Source organism: Dromiciops gliroides, chromosome 3, assembly GCF_019393635.1.
Source record: "Dromiciops gliroides isolate mDroGli1 chromosome 3, mDroGli1.pri, whole genome shotgun sequence".
Lineage (NCBI taxonomy): Eukaryota > Metazoa > Chordata > Mammalia > Microbiotheria > Microbiotheriidae > Dromiciops > Dromiciops gliroides.
In genome coordinates this window covers 418,614,123-418,631,871 of record NC_057863.1, presented here as the reverse complement: position 1 = coordinate 418,631,871, position 17,749 = coordinate 418,614,123, and the positions used below count along the sequence as shown (strand labels likewise).

At 37.2% G+C, this 17,749-nt stretch overlaps 1 protein-coding gene across 3 annotated transcripts in view; it reads left to right on the top strand.

Annotated features, from left to right (window-relative positions):
• MFSD6 (major facilitator superfamily domain containing 6) overlaps nucleotides 1–17,749 on the top strand; it is a 93,950-nt gene that overhangs the window by 17,438 nt on the left and 58,763 nt on the right. For all 3 annotated transcript variants that reach the window (XM_043994372.1, XM_043994373.1, XM_043994374.1), the window contains exon 2: nucleotides 11,468–13,085. In XM_043994372.1, the coding sequence (XP_043850307.1) occupies nucleotides 11,521–13,085 (1,565 nt within the window). In that variant the 5' untranslated portion in view covers nucleotides 11,468–11,520. The remainder of the gene's footprint in view (nucleotides 1–11,467; nucleotides 13,086–17,749) is intronic.

Here is a 17,749-nt window from a genome sequence, read left to right as displayed (position 1 = left end):
TCAGCCTTATAGTTGAATGAAGAATGGATTGGAGTGGGGAGAAACTTGAGGCAGGCAAATCAACCAGCAGCTTTTGCAGTAATCAAGGCCGGAGGTGATGAGTGCCTGCATGATAGTGGAAGCTGATGAGAGAGTACACATATAGAGAGGATGTAAAAGAGAGTCCAGGACAGAGCTTTTGTGGGATTTTATCACTTAGTGGGTAGGAGGAGGATGATCAATCAAAGGAAACAGAGGCAATGGTCAGAGCTATCCTATATGCTGGTACAAGGATGGACTGTCAGTGAAGGAAAGGCAAGTGCTGATACTGGAGAACAAGGGGCCCCGCTACCTACCACCTAATACTTCCTGTATCTCAGCCCTGGGATAAGGGCAAGGTTTTGTGCCCCTTGGGAGGTGATTTGACCTTCTTCACTGTCACCACCATAGAGCCTCCTGTGCAGATTATACAACCCCTCAGTAAAGTGTTCATGTCTTTTCATGAGCTCAAAGCAAGTAGTCTCAACATGTGAAGTATTCTGAGCTGGTTTCTCTGTTGTTGCTGTTCAATTGTTTCAGTGGTATCTGGCTCCTTATAACACCATTTGAGGTTTTCTTGGCAAAGATACTGGATCCCTTCAGTTCATTTTACAGATGAGGAAACTGAGGCAAACAGGGTTAAGTGACTTGCCCTGGGTTACACAGCTAGTAAGTATCTGGGGCTGGATTTGGTCTCATCTTCTTGACTCCAGATCCACTAGACCACCTACCTACCCCTATACCACACTCTCTCTCAGTAAACAACAGAACTTTCCAAAATAAAGTTGGAGGTTGATGAACTGGAAGGCTAGGATGTGGGAGGGGACATGGACTTGTAAACTGAATTTCTCAAGTATTGAAGGCAGGAACAATTTATCCTGTACATATCTCATTTCTACATAGTTATTTGTATGTTATATCCCCTATTAGACTGTGAACTCATTGAGGATAGGGGCTTTTTTGGTCTTTCTTTGTATTCCTAATGCTCAGTACAGTGCATACTAGGTACTTTGTAAATGTTTATCGACCAGACTTGACTTAAGATAGAGAATCAATTTGAACTCCATTGAGGAAAGAAGGAGAATATCATCAGGGCTGCTGACTGACAGTTAACTGAGAGTTGGGTGATAAAAACGGATGGAGCCAACCTCTATGGAAGAGAAATTGCTGAGTGAAAGTGACAAAGGGACACACTAGAAGCAGGAGGCAGGAGTGAAAGTTATGCTTACTTCACCTCCTGGCCTAGAGTTTCATGGAACATGAGAAAAGGAACACCTGGTTTGGGCATGAGTTGCTAGGCATGAAATTTTCAATATATGAAGAATATGGAAAGAGTGTGTAATGACTTAGGGTAAAGGGAAATTTGTCAACAGTGGTTCTAGTATTCCAGAAGGCTCAGTGGAACCCCAGGGCAAGAGGACAATAGGAATTGGGGAATATCTTTTTATGTGAGCATCATGGTGTTCTGGAAAGAATATTGGACTTAAATTCAGGAGACATCTGGGTTTGAATCCTGCTACTGGTAGCCATTAGCCACATAACCACAGGAAAATCACTTAAGCCTTGGACCTTCAGATTTCTCATCTATAAAAATTGGAGGGGGCAGCTAGGTGGCACAGTGAATAAAGCACTGGCCCTGGATTCAAGAGGAACTGAGTTCAAATCTGGCCTCAGACACTTGACACTTACTAGCTGTGTGACCCTGGGCAAGTCACTTAACCCTCATTGCCCTGCACATAAAAAGGGAAATATTCTATAAAATGGGGATAATATTAGTACTCTCTGGGTTGTTGTGAGGATTGATGAGATAATTTATGTAAATGTTTTGAAGACTATAAAGGGCTCTATGAATGTCAGCTATTATGAAATTTCCTATCTCTTTTTGTAATATGTATCTATATTTTGTACCATGCCTTGCCCATTATGGGCACCTGAAAGAATACTTGGTTAGATTCAAAACGGTTCTAGGCCCTGCTAGCCATAGCACCCAATGGAGTGAGATGAAGAGAGCCTAAAGGTCTGCCTGTCCCCAAGACCCTCAGTGGTCTATCACAGAGATGAAAAGCCCTGCCCTTAGGTTATGACAGGCTCTAGAAGGATCCTAGGGTTATAATGAAAATGTTACCTGAGGTGCAGCTAGGTGGTACAGTGGATAGAGCACCAACCCTGGCGTCAGGAGGACCTGAGTTCAAATCTGGCCTCAGGCGCTTGACACTTACTAGCTGTGTGACACTGGGCAAGTCACTTAACCCCAACTGCCTCACCAAAAAAAAAAAAAGAAAGAAAGAAAAGAAAAGAAAAGAAAAAGAAAAAAGAAAAAAAAAAGAAAAAGTTACCTGAAATATTACTCTATTACTACCTTAGCAGGTATTTCTTTGGTAGATTACCCAGATGTCACCTGGCAGGGGAGTTTTGGCGAGAGCCTCAGAAATCACCAATAGAGGGAGGTGGGGTGAATTTGGACTTTTACTGCAGCAGTGGGAAATATTATTTAGGCAGTACAACTACCCCGAGCTTCTGTGGTCATATATTCTCGCCCGTGGGGAGACTTGCCTGGCCTACTTGAAAATCTGGCTTAGCACCAGCCCTGAAGGAACCAGGTCAAGATGACCTAGAAGGAGACTGAAGATTCTGTGATATATTCTCCATATGCCCTTCTAGTGGGAAACAACTTGTACCCTGATCAGTATATGCTTTAGCCTTCTCACAGCATGAGTGTCTGGGATAATTCCAACCTCCTCCTTTTTTCTTACATTGGATCCGTGCCTGACAGCCACCCAAGCTGTCATTACTGCCAGAAGATCTATTAGAACCGACAACATGAAGATCTGAGTCCCTGAAGAATGCTTGATTTGGGGAAGTTCTGTTGCTTACTGAGAGGTGGTATGGTATTAGTGGAAAAAATGCTGCTCTTAAGAACAAGGAGAGCCGGGTTTCAAGTCCCACCTTTTCATTTAAGTAGCTGTGTGACCTGGCTTAAGTCAGTTTATCTCTTTAAGCCTCAGTTTCTTCTTGTATAAGATGAGGATAAATAGTTGCAATCCCTGTCTCAGAGGGTTGCCGAGAAGATCCAATGAAGCAATGTGTGCAAAGCACCCTGTAAACCTGCAAGCGCTCTGTAAATGTCAGTGGGCATCTTTGTTACTGGCACGTAACAATGAATTTCTGAGAAGGCAGCAGGGAATGAACTCAAGGTAACATCTACAAAGACTTGTGGAGGAGTTTCAATTTATGTCTGCATTTTATAAAAAGGGTAGCTTTAGTAATAATTATGCTTTGATCTCATAAACTAAAAAAAATTATAAATAACTACAGGGTTTATTCATTTACAACTCAAGCATTTGTTAAGTGCCTAGTACAGTGCCAGGCGCTGGCATCTAGTCCATACCTTCAAGAAACTTCCATTCTATTGGATGGGAACAACATGTACGCACAGAAAAAAGTGTATCTAGATTATATACCAAATAACTATGAGGTGATTACAGTGGGAGAAGGGAACTCACAACTGGAGGAATTATGTAGGATAGGCATGATGTGGGAGGTGAAATTTGTATTGACCCCTGAATAAAATTAGAGATTCTATGAGGCAGAGGTGAGGAGGGAGGGCATAACCTAGCACAGAGACTGATAAGAAATGTGAAGTAGGCCAGTTTGGCCAGAACATAATAGTTCGTAAAGGAGAGTGATGTGCAGTCAGCCCTATTGTGAAGAGCTTTAAAGACTGTTTACACTAGAGCTTGTATTTTACCAAAGAGGCAATGGGAGTCATTGGAACTTCTTGAGCTGGCAAGTAACAAAGTTAGACCTGTTGATCTAAGATGGTCTTCTAGAGCAGAGATTCTTAAGCTTCATCTCAGGATCCGTTTGTACTCATAAAAATTATTGAGAGACCCAAAGAAATTTGATTTATCTGAGTTATATTAAACTTTTAAACTGATAAAATTTTAAAATATTCATTCATTTAAAACAAAAAAAACCCATTACATGTTAACACAAATACCATTTTTATTTTTTAACATTTTTTATGAAAAATAACTATAGTTTCTAAACAAAAAAATGAGAGAATAGTGACATTGTTTTATGCATTTTTCAAATCTCTTTAATGTCAGGTTTAATAGAAGACAGCTAGCTGGATTCTCACATCTGCTTCTCCATTCAGTCTGCTGCTATGTTTTGGTTTTGGTAGAAAATCTAGCCTCACATAAATAGGTAACTGAGTGTGGGGGGGGGCGGGTCGGGGAGGGAGTCTTATTAGGCAAATGCTGCTTTAGCATTATTATGAAAATAGTTTGATCTCATGGGTTTCTGAAAGGGTCTCAGAGACCCCTATCAGTCCATAGACTACATTTTGAGAACACCTGTTCTAAGCCCCTTCGAGAAATTCAGAACCAGTTTTCCTTGTCTTTCCTAGTCTTTTATCCAAGGGCACAGGCTTGGTGACTTTGGTAAGTAGAGAGGTGCTGATAAGCTAGCTGTCTTTTCCAGATGGTTGTTTCTCAGCCCTACTTGTCAAAAATAGTTTTTAAAAAATATGCTGCAATTAGACTTGCACATGATATTATTACATTTGCAAGTCTAACCTGAGGAAAATATAACTAAACAATTATAACATAGTTTATTTTTCTTTTGAGAGTATTTTCAAAAGCTTTTCATTACTTGCTTCTGGGGCAGGGGGTTAGTAAGTAATATTTGGGGCAACTTTGATTTAAATACATAATGAAGAAAGCTATCATTTTTTCCAGAAATCATTTCATTGCCTACCATTAATAATTCAGAAGATACCTGCTGTTTTGTGACTCATTGTAGGGATTAACAACTTATATAAACAGGTTCTGAAAGAGGCTGTTATGTTTTCCCTATGATAATTTTGATGATTACTTTGAATTGTAATTTTGTCAGAATGAAAACTACTTCTGTTGACATAGATTTCATCTCTTACAGGCTTCAGTAGATGGTCTGCATGAGTTCCTGGGGCTTGAACAATTCATTCTTTATCTAGTAGTTAGAAACCAAAACAACACATGATCCGGTAGCTGATGAGAATAATAATAAGTGACATTTACATAATATGTTAAGGTTTGCAAAGCATTTTACATACATGAGATCATTAGATCTTCACTCTAACAACTCTGTGAATTATGTACTGCAGTTTTATTAACCCCATTTTATAGATGAGAAACTGAGGCTCAGAGGTGACATTACTTACCCACGGTCACACCTCTGTAAGTGTAAAAGGTAGAATTTGAACCCAGCTATCTCCTGATTACAAGCCTTTCTACTTGAGGTATAGCCTCCCAGAACCTTCTGGTGAAAAACCTCTCTAAATTTAACTAGACTGGTCCTCAGATGAACAGATATGCAATTTTTTGTGAAGCTGTGTTCAGACTTTGCTGGCTTGCCATGGCTTGGGCTCTACTGGTCAAGCCTAAAGATCATCTCCATGCCATGATGAAGTGATTGGAGGAGAACCTTAGTGGAAAGGTATTGATTAACATCTTTACAGAAACAGAAAATATAGGTGAGAACTTTAACATTTTTAATGAAGTAAAGAAATATTAGGAAAAACAATGTGGTAGTGAAGATATGTCAAACTCTAGGCCAGCAAAACTCATGAGTGAGGTCTGAGCCAGATTAAAATGTAACAGGGAGATGTTTAACAAAATAAGGAAAACACAGTACAATCTTAGTTAATTTATTTCTGTTCTTGAGCCTCTGTCAATAGCTTTGGTTGATTTTGTTAATTTCCCCAAGTGTTTTGGCACATCTTGACAGAGACCTAAATGTGACTTGAAGGCATTGAGTTAAAGGCCCTTTGTAGCCAGTCAGGTCAAAGTCTTAATTATTAATACTACTGAGAATGACTATGTGAGCTGATAAAAGTAATTCTTGAGTATTTGAGGACAGACCCTTAGATTGATTTTGCTCATTCTAATCACTTGAAATACTTCCCTTTTTGCTAAGACAGGAGGAACCTTGTGATGAGTCATATGAATTCATATGATAGAAAGGCAGTTGTCCAGGAAAAATGATTTTTATCAAAGACCAAGTCAACATCCTGTTGAAAGACACATTCTCCACTTGATAATTAGAGGCACAGCATACATTTCTTTTAGCATTTGAACATCTGTTGCTCATTGGTGTGGGTTCTTATGAGATATAGTTAGCATCAATTCCTCTGCCTTCTGCTAAAGACTCAGCAGCTGATGGGTATGAGCATGTAGGAGCTGAGCAAGGTAACTGAAAAAGGGGTAACAATGGCTATATTTGGTAACTAAGTAGCATCATTCCATCATGGTGATGAGAAATTGTTCAGGACAGCATTAAAAAACATCAGAACTCTAATCATTGCCATGACCAATCTTGACTCCAGACACTGAAACAGAATTCTTCCTTTCTGATGAAGAGGTGGTGTACAGGTGCCTGATGGGACATACTATGTCAATGATGGCCAACTTGTTGGTTTGTTTTGCTAAGATATACTTTGTTGTTACAAGGGGTGGAACAGAGTATCATTGGGAAGTGACAGGTGTTTTAAAAAAGCATAAATATAAACATTTATTTTTAATTTTAAAAATTAATTATAATGTTTCATATGACTGAGGTTTAAATAAAAAGCACAAGGATGGAGAGTTTTGAAGCTCAGCAATCAGTTCAGTAAGGAGGGTAATCTTTAAGGGGGGATGAGAGATCATTTGTTCTTTCCTGAGGTCAAAATGGAATTGGAGGGGGTTGTGGTTTGCTAGAGCCTCACTGAGATAGGTGAAGGAAGTTGTTAAGAAGGTAAATTCAAGTAAATCCTGCTGGATTAGTTTTCACTATTTGAGATCTTGTTTTAACAGTAAGAATCTGGTATTTTCAGATTACCTCTTGCCTGCTTTTGGGTAAAAATGAAATGTTACATCTAGGTTTTAACATCCTCTGTGTAAAATATACATAGTGTTTTTTCCTTTTTAAATGAAGGATTTTGGCTTAATTTTTGTGATAATAGTTTATAATGAATGAAAAACCTGTACAAATATGTAGCACTCCTACTATCCAGCATGACAGTGTACAGTGCTTATTCAACTCCAGACTAGAAGTGAAGAAACAGACCTGCTAGCTAGAGCTCACAAAATTGTCTGCCTCTCTCTTCTACTTAGAAAGATTTTTAGGTTTAAAAAGAGCGGTGAACAAGGTTCCAGCAGATTTTAAGAAAAAATTAACTGGTATAAAGCAACTCATGGGCTATTGCTTAATTTGGGGGAGGGGGCAGTTAGAGTATGAAATATCTTAGACATATTATTGTGCATCTTGGACAAATACCAATAGCCATTTCTGGTAGTTGTCCTGGGAGTGGAAAGTATTAATAATAACTAGCTTTCTATGCTTCCCACCTTGGTCATTATGCCGTTCTTTTTACTTAAACTTAATAATAATCATAATAATAGCAAATAGTTAAATGGTGTTTTATGGTTTACAAAAGCACTTTACATGTTTTCTCACTTGATCCTCACAAAACCCTGTGAGATGGGCACTATATTCCCATTTTATAGATGAGGAAACTGAGCCTGAAGGAAGTGAAATGACTTACCTAGGGTGACAGAGCTACTACATGTCTGAGGCAAGATGTGAACTCAAGTTTTCCCGATTCCAGGTCTAGCACTCCAGGTATACAACCCTCTTAACAGCCTCTCATTGCTGTAATTGATCCATGAACTATTATAAATGCAAGATATATTGACATAATATCACTGATAGGAGGTACTGTATGGTGACTTCTCTCCATAAAGGGATTATATCTGTGGGCATCTAGGTAGCGAAGTGGATTGAGTGCTGAATAGCATCAGGAAAACCTCAGTTTGAATCCTGCTTCATAAACTTACTAGCTTTATAACCCTAGACCAGTCACTTAAACTCTCAGCCTCATTTTCCTGATCTATAAAATGGTGATGATGATAATAGCATTTATTTCATCAAATTGTTATGAAGCTCTAATGAGATAACATAAACTGTTTTGCAGACTTAAAAGCAGTATATAAATGCTAGCCGTTGTTATTGTCATATAATGCAAACAGTGCATCCAACCCTTCCTTACAAGTACATCTTTGTTATGAGTATAGTGACTAGCTTAGGCAGCTTTCTCTTGCCCAATAAGTTGTGGGTTTTGCTTTGTTTATTTGTTGGAAGGTCATTGATGTTTATTCTTTACTATGAAGTGAATGGATAGCTCTCCTAATCCTTTATGATATCAGGCTTCATAATCTTACAAAATATATTTGTGCAAGTCAAAAACATCATCCTTGGGATGTCATTGGTCCTCTTTGAGACTGAAGGATGAGTAACAACAACAGCCTTCATAAGTGAAAGGCAACCAAAATCATATGATTATCTCAATATATGGAGAGAAAGCTTTTGACAAAATATAGCACCCATTCCTAATAAAAACACTAGAGATCATAGGAATAGGAGGAGCTTTCCTTAAAATAATAAACAGTATCTACCTAAAACCATCAGCAAGCATTATATGTAATGGAGATAAGTTAGAGGCCTTCCCAATAAGATCAGGGGTGAAAGAGGGATGTCCATTATCACCTCTATTATTTAATATTGTATTAGAAATGTTAGCTTTAGCAATAAGAGAAGGAAAAGGAATTAAAGGAATTAGAATAGGCAAGGAGGACACAAAACTATCACTCTTTGCAGGTGATATGATGGTATACTTAGAGAATCCTAGAGAATCAACTAAAAAACAACTTGAAACAATGAACAACTTTACAAAGTTGCAGGAAATAAAATAAATCCACACAAATCATCAGCATTTCTATACATGACCAACAAAGTCCAGCAGCAAGAGATAGAAAGAGAAATGTCATTTAAAGTAACAGTAGACAATATAAAATACTTGAGAGTCTACCTGCCAAGACAAACCCAGGAACTCTATGAACACAATTACAAAACACTTTTCACACAAATCATATCTAAATAATTGGAAAAATATCAATTGCTCATGGATAGGCCAAGCTAATATAATAAAAATGACAATTCTACCTAAATTAATTTACTTATTCAGTGCCATACCGATCAGACTACCTAAAAATTATTTTATAGAGCTAGAAAAAATAATAACAATTCATCTGGAAAAACAAAAGGTCAAGAATATCAAGGGAACTAATAAAAAAATGCACACAAAGGTGGGCTTTACTATAAAGTGGCAGTCATCAAAACTATTTGGTACTGGCTAAGAGGATCAATGGAATGGGTTAGGCACAGGAGACATAGTAGTAAATTACTTTAGTCATGTACTGTTTGATAAACCCAAAGACTCCAGTTTCTGGGATAGGAACTCATTATTTGACAAAAACTGCTGGGAAAACTGGAAGATTGTATGGCAGAAACTAGGCATAGACCAACATCTTAGACCTTATACTAAAATAAGGTAAAAATGGGTACATGATTTAGACATAAGAGGTGATACCATAGGTAAATTAGGAGAGGAAGGAATAGTTTACCTCTCAGATTTATGGAAAGGAGAACAATTTATGATCAAACAAGAGATAGAGAATATTATGAAATGCAAAATGGATGATTTTGATTACATTAAATTAACAATTTTTGTACAAACAGAAGCAATGCATCCAAAATTAGAAGGGAGGCAGAAAGCTGGGGAAAAAATTTTATAGCCAGTATTTCTGATAAAGGCCTCATTTCTAAAACATATTGGGAACTAAATCAAATTTATAAGAATCCAAGTCATTCCCCAATTGAGAAATGGTCAAAGGATATGAACAGGCAGTTTTCTGATGAAGAAATCAAAGCTATCTATTGCCATACAAAAAAATGCTCTAAATCACTATTGATTAGAGAAATGCAAATTAAAACAACTCTGAGATACCACCTGACACCTATCAGATTGGCTAATATGACAAAAAAGGAAAAAAATAAATGTTAGAGAAGCTGTGGAACAATTGGAACACTAATGCATTGAACTGAGCCAACCATTCTGGAGAGCAGTTTGGAACCATAGCCAAAGGGCTATGAAGCTGTGCATACCCTTTGAACCAGCAATACCACTATTAGATCTTTTCCCCAAAGAGATCATAGAAGAGGGAAAAGGACCCACATGTACAAAAATATTTATAGTTGCTCTTTTTGTGGTGGCAAGGAATTGGAAACTGAGGGGTTGCCCATCAATTGGGGAATGGCTGAACAAGTTGTGGTACATGAATGTAATAGAATACTATTGTGCGGTAAGAAACAATGACCAAGCAGATTTCAGAGAAACCTGGAAAGACTTACATGAACTGATGCTGAGTGAGATGAGCCGAACCAGGAGAACATTGTACACAGTATCAACAATACTATGTTTTGATCAACTGTGATAGACTTGACTCTTCTCAGCAATACAATGGTCCAAGATAGTTCCAAAGGACTCATAATACAAAATGCTCTCCAAATCCAGAAAAAAAAGAATTGTGAAATCTAGATACTGATTAAACCATACTATTTCTATTGTTTTTGTTGTTATTTTTCTTTTTGAGGTTTTTCCTTTTTGCTGTGATTCTTTTTTCACAGCATGACTAATGCAGAAATTGCTTGCTGTCTTGGAGAGGGTGAAAGGAGGGGAGAGAGGGAGAAAATTTTGAAACTAGAAATCTTATAAAAACAAATGTTGAAAACTATCTCTACATGTAACTGGAAAATAATAAAATACTTTTATGGGAAAAAAAAAGAAAAGAAAATGTTCTTCACATCCAGGAAAAAGAACTGTGGATTCTGAATGCAGATTGAACCATATTGTTCCTACTTTTTGGCTGTTTTTTCCCCTTCTTTTTTGAGTTTTTTCCCTTGTGTTCTGATTCTTCTTTCACAATATGACTAATGCAGAAATATGTTTGCTGTAATTGTACATATATAACCTATATCAGATTGCTTTCTGTCTTGGGAGGGGGGAGGGAAGGGAGGGTGGGAGAAGAATTTGGAACTAAAAATCCTATGAAAACAAATGTTGGAAACTATCCTTGCATGTAACTGGAAAATAATAAAATACTTTTATAAAAAAATAAGTGAGAGGCACCTAGAAATCTGATTTAAAAAAAAAATCTATTCTCTCTAGTATGTTTTATTATAGATGACTCCCTAAAAATTCTTTATTTTCCCTAAGCATTAGTGAAAAGATAGGAGACTAACCAGTCAGTTGTAAACTTTAGATTGGAAAGTATAATTTGTCAAAATAATACTGGGTAATGGTTAGAACATTTTCTTTTTTGAAACTATTTTTCATTTCTTCAGTCTTTTCTTGTCCTGTAGGCACATGATTCAAATTGGTTAATAAAACATTTCTTCTCCCATAGGTACGCTTTATTGGATATGATATAAGATTCCCAAGTTGGCTGTAAACCTAATAAAGCAGAATCGGTTTTAGGATCAAAATTGTCATTTCTAAATATATGTATTTTTTTTTCCTTTATAGGTCAACTAGAAGACTTTTGAAAATTATCCACTTTCTGATGTTCATAGTAAACCATGGCGACTGATGACAAAGTTGCCATTTTGACTGATGATGAAGAGGAGCAGAAGAGAAAGTATGTTCTTGCTGATCCTTTTAATGGTATTTCCAGGGAACCAGACCAGCAACCTGCAAATGAAACCCCTTCCTCAACAGAAACTTCCACTATCCCAGAAGAAGAAATAGACTGGATCGAGAAACACTGTGTTAAAATAAACAACGATCTTCTTATTTCAAAGGTCTTTTATTTTTTCTTTTACTCTGCATATGGCTCTCTTTATCCACTTTTACCTGTGTACTATAAACAGCTGGGCATGTCACCCAGTCAGAGTGGACTATTAGTGGGCATTAGATATTTCATTGAATTCTGCAGTGCCCCCTTTTGGGGTGTAGTTGCTGACCGCTTTAGGAAGGGCAAAATTGTCCTCCTCTTTTCACTTTTATGTTGGGTTTTATTCAATCTTGGCATAGGATTTGTCAAACCAGCTACCTTGAGATGTGTACCAAAGAGCCCACCTACAGTGCATCCCACCAACGGGAGCCATCTTTTAACTACTATTCCACCAAATTCTTCAGTCATCCCTCCCCTTACCATAGTCCATGCCACACCACCAAAAGCTCTGGAGAAAAGGAATTCACTTGCTGATTTGATGTTAGAAAATGAGTTAACCAGCCCTGGACTTGTTTCTCCTTCCCCAGCTGATGACACAGCAGTCATAGTTACTGTTAAGACTCCAACAGCTCTAACTACTAACAGTTCTATGCTCTTAATCCAGAACATAAGCACGACAATGATTCCCACTGTAGCTGGTAATCTCACCAAAGTGACGGCCACCCCTTCTCTCACCACCAAAGTATCACCATCGGACCAGCGTACTCTTGTTTATGATCAGCAAGAAGTAGAAGCGATATTTTTGGTGATCCTGTTGGTTGTCATCATAGGAGAGTTTTTTAGTGCATCCTCTGTCACCATTGTGGACACAGTCACACTACAGTATCTGGGAAAACACAGGGATCGATATGGATTACAACGCATGTGGGGTTCTCTGGGCTGGGGATTGGCCATGCTCTCAGTGGGAATAGGTATTGATTACACTCACATAGATGTTCTAATTGATGGCCAAGGGTGTAAGCCCCCTGAGTACAGGAACTACCAGATAGTCTTCATCGTTTTTGGGGTCCTGATGACCATGGCTTTGATAGTGGCTACTCAGTTCCGCTTCCGCTACAGCCATTTCAAAAGTAATAACAACAAAGGGAAAGAGGTGGAAATCCCTCAGGTGGAGAGAAACAATTCTACGGAATCCTCTGAAGACACACCGACCAGCTCCAGTCAGTCTCAAGCATTCAGTTTTTGGGACCTGATTAAGCTGCTTTGCAGTGTACAGTATGGCTCAGTGTTGTTTGTGGCATGGTTTATGGGTTTTGGCTATGGATTTGTATTCACTTTCCTCTACTGGCATTTGGAAGACCTCAATGGCTCAACAACCCTATTTGGTGTCTGCTCTGTCCTGAGTCATGTTTCGGAACTGACTGCTTATTTCTTTAGTCACAAGCTTATTGAACTCATTGGCCACATCAGGTAAGAAAAATAACATTTTTCATTGCTATCATCTGGTTGAACTAAATTCCTAGTTTGTGTTAGATTGGGTATAAATTCATGATCATATTACTTGCATTATGGGGAAAAATTAGATTATCTCTTGATCAACTTTGTTATCATTGGTTGTTGTTTTTGTTGTTATTTAAAGAAAAAGACCAGTTGTCCATTTAGACTGGGATCCTTTCTTTACCTGAGGCCCATGGGCACCTCTCTTCTACCATGGTTAGATTTCAGGGGGAGTCCATGAATTTGGATGAGAAAAAAAAAAGAAGCACATATTTCTTTTCACTAACCTTTGGTTTCCTTTGAAATCCTATGTATTTTGTTTTATGTTTTGAAAAAACATTATTCTGAGAAATGCTCCACTGGCCTCAACAGACTAATAAAGGGGTCTGTGATTTAAAAAAAAAAAGGTTAAGAATCTAGAGAAAATGTCCCCCTCCCCAAAGGCCTGCTAATTCCTTGCCATTTGTTACCTGCAAAATTTGTCTTATGGAAAATGCTTTAGTTAATATGTGTAGTATATTATAATGCAGACATGACAGCTACTTCCTGGCTTGGGATTATATGAGTCTGGTCATAGCAAGTCAAGTTTCTCATATTTTACTTATGCCTACTGTAAAACTTTAGAAGTAGTCTATAATAATGGCAGTTACATTCAACAAGGATTTTGTACTATCACAATCCTCTTTCACAGTGCTTACATTAAGAGGAATCTTGCAGAATCCTTTTCTTTTAAAAAAAAATGAGTCTGTGAATTGGGGGCTGGGAAATGTATCTTTAGCTGACAGGAAGATAGAGAAATTTGTATTTCCCGCTTCACCATTAACTCCCTGCCCACTCACTCTCTCTCTTTTCGAGATCCTTAAATGATACAATATTTACTAGGCTTCCAAAGTACCTTGTCTTCTTGAGCCTCTGAAGTTTGCATGAAACTGAAACCAGTTTACCACCCTTTAAAAATCCCTGTCCTCTTGGGTTCCCTGAAATGTGGAACCTGTACATATTTTAAGATTCTGTACTGTAGAGAGAACTCAGGACATATAAAAGTCCAAAGACAGTCCACATAACAGATCTATGTAGCCTTATGCATATAGTAGACTTATATATACAGCCTTATAAATATGTGAGTGAGCATGCGTGTATTTACATGTATGGCTTTTTTTAAACATCAGGTTTTTTAGATTGGCAGTTCCTTGAGATCAAGGACTATTTTTTACCTTTTTTTGTATCCCCAGAATTTAGCACAATGCCTGACTCTTAAGTAGACATTTAATAAATGCTTGTTTACTTGACTTGGAAAAAGGAAATTTTAAAATGGAAACATGATAGTTTTAATTCTCATTTCCTTTCTCTTAAAAGGAAGAATATTATCCACTTTAAAAATGTGAGCCAAGGAGAAACTACTATTGAATTCTTTTTGCTTGCTGGGTATATGTTCACTTCTTCAGTTTTTCCTGTGGTACCCACACTCGTCTGTCCCTCTACCTTTTTGTTCCTTCACTTTTGCTAAAAGTAGGCCAGGATCAGTTTATTTCTTTTTCCTTGCTCTGGTCTACTTGACTGAGACAGAATTAGGCTGACTGATTCATTGAGATGTAGTGTGGTTAAAGTAATACAGAGCAGAGGTATCAAACATGAGTGCTGCCTGAATAAAACTACATTGAAACATAGACAACATTACATTTTGCCCCCACAGGGAGACTTAGGTATGCATTAGTAGGTCCCATTTCTATTTGTTTGATACCAATGATTCAGAGTGCCAGTTAGAATTAGGAAGATCTGAGTTTAAATCTCGACCGACACTTATTAGCTCAGTGACTCTAGACAAATCACTTAATTTGTCTGGACCTCTGTTTCTTCATTTGTAAAATGAGGGGGCTGTACTTGAAGAACTCTAAGACAACTTGGGAAGACTCCTTGGGCAGCTAGGTGATAGGTAGATAGAGTGCTGGACCTGGATTCAGGAAGACCTGAGTTTAAATCTGGCCTCAGACACTTCCTAGCTGTGTGACCCTGGGCAAGTCCCTTAACCCAGTTGGCCTCAGTTTCCTTATCTGTCAAATGGGCTGAAGAAATGGCAAACCATTCCAGTACCTTTGCCAAAAAAAAACCCAAAATGGGGTCATGAAGAGTTAGATTCAACTAAAAATGGCTAAACAACAACAAAGACTCCTTAGCAAAAGGATCTTTTGGCCCCTTTGCTGCAACTCAGGAAAACTGCCTTATGATTGAAGTTAACTGGTATTTTCTGCTTCCCTTCCTCAAACCATTTCACCTGCTTGGAGCTATGTAGATGGCTAGAAAAAGAGACTCTTTGGTTATGGTGTGGTATGGGAAGTTCCAGACATCTCTACTTTCAGTAGGTGCTCAGTAGTAGATTGAGTGGAATTCCTAGATATTACTTAGTCCAACAATACCATTTATGAGTTGCACAAAGCACTCTCTGTGTACATTGAAAGTTGCATCAGTAAGCATTTATTAAGTGCCTTCTATGTGTCATACGCTGTGCTAAGCAATGGAGATACAAAGAAAGGCAAAAGCCAGCTCCTGATCTCAAAAAGGATACAGTCTAGTATAGGAGACAACTCACAAACATCTATGTGCAAAAAAAGAGATATGTATAGACTAGACTGGAGGTGAATTCAGAATGAAGGCACCAGCCTTAAGAGAGATCAGAAAAGCTGCATGCAGTAGGTGAAATTTTTAGCTGAGGCTTGAAGGAAGCCATGGAAGGCAGGAGGTGGAGATGAAGGAAGACATTACAGGCATGGGGAACAACCAATGAAAATGAATGAAGTGGGGAGTTGGAGTATCTTTTGTGAGGAAACCAGGAGGCCTGTGAAAGAAAAATTGAAGTGATCTGCTTCTTATATGCAAACCAAAATAATGTTTCTTGTCATCTTTTTGGAGTGAGAGGGGCTAGGATGGAAATTTAATTTTAAAATTATTACTGGGTTCATGCTATTTTTAAAAAAAATGATCACAAATAGAATGTAAAACTATCTTTTTATTTACTGGTGGTTTATTAGACTGAAATGATAATACTTTATTCCATTAATCTCAAAAACCCCAAACATAGAAGAGAATAAATTCCTAAAAATAATTTTGAAATTCAAGCTATTTAAATTTGGGTAAAAAGAAAAATAAACTTAAAAATAATAGTAACAATTAATTTTGGTTTTGTCCCCCTTCCTACCTTTTTTTCTGTGTGTATAAGTAAAAGGCCTTGGCATTGTTACTTTTGGTATGTAGTTTGAGTACATAGTGTCATCCATGTATTTTTAAAAATTCTGCTTTCTTTGCTTTGTGTTACATTGTATAAATCCATTTTTGTATGTGTTTATCTGTATCTTTATGGTACACTGTTTCATTATACTAATACTATAATTTAGTCATTTTCAATTATTGGATATGCTAGTCATTTCCAGTTTTGCTACTGGAACACAGTTATGCATATTTTATACATAGGTCTTTTTCTTTTAATAACATCCTTTGCATATATAGCCCTAGCTGTGGATCTCTGGTTAGAGGTTATAACTTTCTGTCTTGCTAGATTTTTCTCCAAAACAATTTTATTGATTTGACCTCTATCAACAATGAAATAAATTCTTTTCTTTCCTATAAACATTAAATGTTGTCATTTTAGACCAATTTATTTTTCAACTTGGTGGATGTAAGGTGGTATTTTAGAGATGCTTTAAAGAGCAATTCTTTGCTTATTAGAGTTTGAATAATCTGAAAGTGATTATTAACAGTGTCTTTTAACTTTAAGGGAATGAATATTGTTCTAGTGATTTTATTATTAGTTCCTTAAATATTCTGTCAGATTTTTATCAGCTGTACTTACTACAAAATTTTCCTCCAATATGTTTTTCTTTTTTCTTTTGAACACATTGCTTTTTGTTGAGTAAAATCTTTTTATTCGTCATAAAACCAAATCTTTCAGTTTCTCTAATAATTTCTTGTTTGTGGACAGTGGAAAATAAGTCTATCGAACAACTGAAATCTATTGTTCCCTTTCCCTAATTTTTATGATATAATGTTTGTATAGTTTATCTAATAGGGATTTTTCCAGTTTATGGCATGCAGCATGCTAACTTTAAGGTGCTATAAAATATTATTTATTATCATTATGGTTCCTTTAGCAAATTTTGTGGTTGGGTTTTCATATTCCCATCATTTTACTTCCGATTTCCTGTTCTTTCTTTACAATAGTTAAAATTCTTCCTCATCATCTTTCTTCCTTTTACTTCCTTTGTCCAGTCCACACCCATTCTCAGACAGATATCAAGTAAATCAATCCTTAGAATGTTGCTACTGTTATCAAGCAGGTCTTGGAGGGGAATGGAAAAACATGGCTTCCCTTAAGCTGTGACCAAGTACATTATCAAACTTTGTATCCTTGGCCCTAAGTCCATGCTTACTTAGATCTTTCTCCCTTACCCCAGTCCTTTAGTTTAACCCCTTGAATACTACAGTGCATTTGTCTTTCTTGAAAATGGCATTTCTATTTTTATTCATTTCTGTTAGTGATTTTCATAAAAATACAAATAATTTTTCTGGGTTTATACCCTGCTACCTGATTAAAGTAATTTTGTTGCTGTTATTGTTGTTTAGTCATTTTTAATTATGTCTAATTC